Source organism: Saccharomycopsis crataegensis, assembly GCF_037102585.1.
Source record: "Saccharomycopsis crataegensis DNA, jcf7180000000084, whole genome shotgun sequence".
Classification (NCBI taxonomy): domain Eukaryota; kingdom Fungi; phylum Ascomycota; class Saccharomycetes; order Ascoideales; family Saccharomycopsidaceae; genus Saccharomycopsis; species Saccharomycopsis crataegensis.
This window is the reverse complement of record NW_027043829.1, coordinates 2,754,238-2,759,567: the sequence shown is the minus strand read 5'-3', so window position 1 is coordinate 2,759,567 and position 5,330 is coordinate 2,754,238. Positions and strand designations below refer to the sequence as shown.

The window sequence follows — 5,330 nt, the reverse complement described above, 5'->3', positions numbered from 1 at the left end:
GGGGTAGGAACAGAGGTAGGGACAGAAGCAGGGACAGAATCAGGGGCAGAAGCAGGGGCAGAAGCAGGGGCAGAAGCAGGGGCAGAAGCAGGGATAGAAGAAGTGGCCAGAGCCGAGGAAGTGACAGTATCACGGGCAGGGGTAGGTGAAGGAGGAATGTTGGCAGCAGAAGAAGTAGTATGATGTTGTGAGTTTACTTCTTGATGTCTGCGAGAAACACGGACCTGAGGGTGGGATGAAGGTGAGGCGAGGATCTTTTTGGAGACCTTGCTAATATGGGCCAGCTTGATGGCGCTAATGGCCGCGAACTTGGCGTGCTTCTTAGATTTACCTTTCTTGGACAATAATTCTATTGGTTTGGTTTGATGTCTGAGAGTAGCAGTGTGTTGGGTTGTAGAGGTTTCGAGTTCATCCATGGATTGGTCTGCATCAGTAGAGAGGCCTTCCTCTAAAGCATCTTCCTCATTGGATGGGTAGTTCTTTTCCAAAGTATCGTCCTCATCAATAATTGAATCATCAACATTTTCTTCTTCATTTGCCAATAAGTCGAAAGGGTTTGAATGTGGTTTAGAATATTCTGGAGTAGCCGGTTTATTCAGTTTTATTTTTCTTTTTTCGACAGTCTGAAAACCATAGTTTAATTTGTGGTTTGGTTTGACTGCTTTTCCAGAATTTTGTTTCGGAGAGTGTTTTTCTGGAACTTCCGGATTCACAATAGGTGCTCTTTGTTGCTTTTTGAAATAACAATCTTTTGCCCTATGGGATAATTTCTTGCAAATGGCACAAGATGACGTCTTGCAGTCAAAACGAGTGTGTTCACGGGAACCACATGCAGTGCAGTGGACGCATTTCGTGATGACTCTGGAGCGGAAATTTTTGTCATTGAAGAGTGGAAGGGATTTTCCTGAGTCAATTTCAATATAACCATAAGTGACAATACTGGCAGCTTTGCTAGCTTCTTCCGTAAAGTGAACGGTGTTGATTGGAAAGAAGGATGATGGATCAATTCCGGATTCATTGAAGACATGGTCAAGAAGTTTTTCCCGGTTAAATTCAGTAAACTCGGAATTCATTTCAATCTCAATTAAATGGGATTCCTTATTCATTGTGTTTAACAAAGACCCTGGCGTGTAGGTATAATTTCCAACTGTAACTTTAAGGTGGATGTTAAGATATTCAATTAAAAGATTTCTGTCCTTCTTGAAGATATCAGAGCCTGTATCCTGAGGGTTTGGGATGAAGTTTGAGTTAAGGCAGATCTTCTTATTAAAAATAACCAAGTGGTTGAGGGCCCCTTTTAAGTTTTCCCTGATTATGATCAAATCCTTATCTGGTTCGTTGGATGACTGTGTAATAGTATCAAGTTCTTTGGATAACTTAGTGAGTCCGTTTTTGATGGATTCCAAGTGTTTTTCAAGAGGAAACTCTGTAAAGATATCTTTTGGGATCTTAAAGTAGATTAAGATATCCTTAAGATGCTGTTGGCTCATGATAAATTCCAAGTAGTTCTCCAAGCTGATTCTAGAGTTTCTTAATCTGTTGAATTCGTTTGTCATATTAAAACTGGTGTAGTTTTGGAAGAAATCTTCAATTTCCATGATCTTGACGAGTTCCTCGCGTTTTTCTTTGGATTTAATAATAGCAGGATTGGAGGTGGAGAACAATTTTCCTGATTTGCGTTTCTCGCTTATGGCATATTCCAATACGTCGCGGTGCTTAAAGTCAAGGATTTTGATGTGACTTGCCCATTTGAAAGTTCTTTCAAATTTCATCAACACGTTTTGGAAGGATGGATCATTGGTGTTTGTAGTGGCTCGAGGTGTGCGCTTGTCTCCAGCGGTGGCTTGAGCATAGGTTTGGATTGGTCTTGTCACATTGACAGCTGGAGCCACCGGATTGGAGGCCGTAGTTGGAGAGGCGACAGTAGAAGATGAGACAGAGGGAACAGGAACAGAAGGAACAGAAACAGAAGGAACAGAAACAGAATTTTTTTTTGGGTTTTGAGAATTTTCGATTTTTTTTTGGTTTTCGGAGTTTTCATTAATAAAATCAGTAGAAATAACGGCTTGGGTTGGAATAACAGGATTATGCATGTCAATGTCAGTGTCACATGCTGCATGAGAATTGCGATCGCAATCAACTGAAGAAACATTAATTGCTGGAGAGGTAGTTGGGGTAGAAATGGCGTTGGAATCCATGTTTTGGTCCGCTTCAGGATCTTCTGAAGCAGTTAAAAAGGTTTCAACAGTACTATTAATAGTATTGTCGGCTGCATCAGTAATTTCTTCATCGGAATCTTGATCTTTAGCTTGTTTGTTTATGTTTGCTATCGGGATCGGGGTTTCAGATGTTGCGCCAACATCCAATGAAGAGCCCAAAGAAACCGGGGTTTCAATGATTGGGGGATCATTAGTAGGGTCGGTGGAGTAGTTTGGAGTAGCTTTATTACTATTTCTAGTGGTTCTCATGATAAAATCAGTTTTAGCCTTTGTTTACAATGACTAATTATTAGGCTGAGTCATAATCACATGCAGATTATATATTGCTCAGCCATGGTAAATAAACCGTCTTATCCGAGACTCGAACCCAGGATCTATTCAACACATTGATACCCGTGTTAACCGTTGAGCCATCTGTACAAAACCCAATATATGACTTTGGATTGTCAACTCAACACCTCTCCCCATAGTTTGAGTTTATATTTTGTTATTTAAATAGTTAGTTAGTTAAGAAGAATAAGAATAATAACAAGGATAGTTTGATAGTATTTGTTATTGGTAATGACTACTGTAACTAGGGTTACAAAACTTCAACAGGTTATGAGTTCAAATGCCCTTACTTCGTTTGCTGCTGATGAAAAGTTGAAAGGTTCATCAAACTTCTATGATTGGTTCACATTGATCAGTGTCAAGATGAAGATGAAAGGTCTTGGGTTATATGCTTATTTGATCAGTGGAGAGACCGGAACTGACGGTCTGGAAGACTCAAACGAAGTTGCTCAATTGGTTGCTACTATGGATGAAATTATCTCTACAGTTGTCTTTAACAGTATCACTGGCGCTGCTTTGACTAAGGCCTCGGAATTCGATGGTACCGGCAGAAACTTGTTTATGTTTCTCAAGGAGGCCTATGGTACTTTGACTGTTACCAATGCTGTGGGTATTATTTGTGATTTAATGGACAACAAATGGTTGAAAACTAAAGAAGGAAAAGTGGAACACTTTATTGATGCTTTTAATCATTTCAAGAACACTGTTGGTAAATTGGACGGAAGCACTGTGCTTTGTGCATTGTTCTTGGGTTTGGGCCAGAAGGCTGGTTTCGGTAATAGCCTCTCTAGAGAAGTCATGACAGCCTACGAGTCCAGAAATGGCAGAACTATTGGTAATGTTGACCTCGGTCTTGTTCAGGATTTAACAAGAGAGATCATTGGAGATAAAAGTATTGCGTCTACTAGTATTGAGAGTCCGGAACCGGTTTTCGCCACCAAGAAGCAATACAAGTGCTTCAATTGTGGGAAGCCTGGACATTTCAGAAGAGATTGCAAGGCTCCTAAGAGAGAGAAATTAATTGGCGATGGTAGGAATCCGTCACCATCGTGGTATGCATTTATGGGAATGCATGGTAACAACTCCAGGGTGTATTTTGATTCAGGTGCCTCGCAACATATCTTAAACAATAAGAGCTTGTTCAAGACGATCAGACCGTTTGGAGGAGAGATCTCCGGGATTGATGGCGGTGGTGTTGCTGTTGCAGGTATTGGGTCTGCGGAGTTCAAATTACGTGATAATACCAATATTGAAATCAAAGATGCTTATTATGTTCCAGACTCAAAAGCCAACTTGATTTCCGTTTCCAAGGCTACTCTGAATGGTGCGAAATTATTGTTTGAAGGAAACAAAGTGAAAATGTATCCGGAAATGAAGGTTATTGGTACCAAGGATCCTCTGATGAATGGGCTTTACAGATTATCTACCGAAACTAATGGTGTTGCGTTTAAGAGTACCGACAAGGGTAGCCTCTGGCATGAGCGGCTAGGCCACCCTAGTGCAAACATCATGCAGAAGTTTAATAATATTTTCAAGTTGGTAAAAGGGAAAATTAGTGGAACTAACAGCACCATTATTTGTGACTGTTGCTTGTCCACTAAAGGCGTTGTGAGAAAGCCAAGGAATGGTCAAGGTTCCAAGCCAAAGAAACCTTTACAATTATTGCATATGGACGTTTGTGGTCCATTTAGTTATGGCTCTGTTGATTCGGCAAAGTATTTTCTCACCATAGTTGATGGTTATTCTAGGTGGGTAGAGGTTAGATGCCTTACCCATAAGTCAGAATGTACCTCTCAGATTATTGATTTCATCAACTATGCTGAAACGATGTTCAAATCACAAGGAAAAGAGTTCAAAGTTGGCACCATCAGAACCGATAATGGTGGTGAGTTTGTAACTATTGAGCTTCATGAGTATTTAAGAGGCAAAGGGATTGCCCACGAGTTGACCGTCCCACACCATAGTTATCAGAATGGTACTGCGGAGCGGATGAACAGAACGCTCCAGGATAAAACGAGATCGTTGCTTATTGGGGCTTCGATGCCTGCCCAATTCTGGTCCGAAGGCGTTCGTACTGCTGCTTACTTGATCAATAGAACACCTTCGAGAATAATTGGTTTTCGGACACCATATTGTCGGTGGTTTGGTTACAATCCAGGATTGGATCATCTTAGAGTTTTTGGTTGCCTTGGATATGTTGTTGTCCCTCAGAAGTTGAGGTATGGAAAATTTGGTGCTACTTTGAAAATGTGCATCATGCTTGGTTATGATAGAAACCGGTGTGCCTACAGGATGTTTGATCCTGAAGCCAACAGAATTATAACTGCTACCCAAGTCAACTTCGATGAGTCAAGGTATTATTATCAAGATGTGAAAGTGTCTTCCACTGCTATACCAGGAGAAGAGAATAGAGTTTCTGGCGGAGGCGGTCGTGTTGGTGGAATATCTGCTGCTCCAATTATTACGGATGAGCAATTGGTTGATGTTGATATCAGAAGGGTGAATAGTTCAGGATACCATGAAGATGAAACCGCGTCTCGGATCTCAGTTGATGATGAAAGTATGGTATCGGATATGAGTGAGTTTGGTGAAGAAGCTCCAGCTGAAAGAGATGGGTCTACCAAGGATGTTGAAATGACTATGGTTGAAACCAAGGAGTATGGGGACGGAGAATTGATTCCCTCAAAAGTTTATGATGATGCTTTTCAGTTGGTTACTGCTACGAAAAGAAAAAGATCGTCAGGTTCTAGAGTCAAGGAAAGCAGGGGTATAATTAAGAGA

General features: G+C 41.0%; 1 protein-coding gene across 1 annotated transcript; it reads right to left on the bottom strand. All coding sequences in view use genetic code 12, as the record gives it.

The window, feature by feature from the left end:
• Nucleotides 1-270: 270 nt before the first annotated feature.
• Nucleotides 271-2,198, bottom strand: DASC09_041990 (uncharacterized protein; the record flags this gene model as incomplete). The annotated part of the gene is made up of 2 exons (XM_064997798.1): nucleotides 271-284; nucleotides 332-2,198. 2 exons carry the CDS (start codon nucleotides 2,196-2,198, stop codon nucleotides 271-273), a joined length of 1,881 nt encoding a protein of 626 aa, XP_064853870.1.
• Between the last annotated feature and the right edge of the window lie 3,132 nt (nucleotides 2,199-5,330).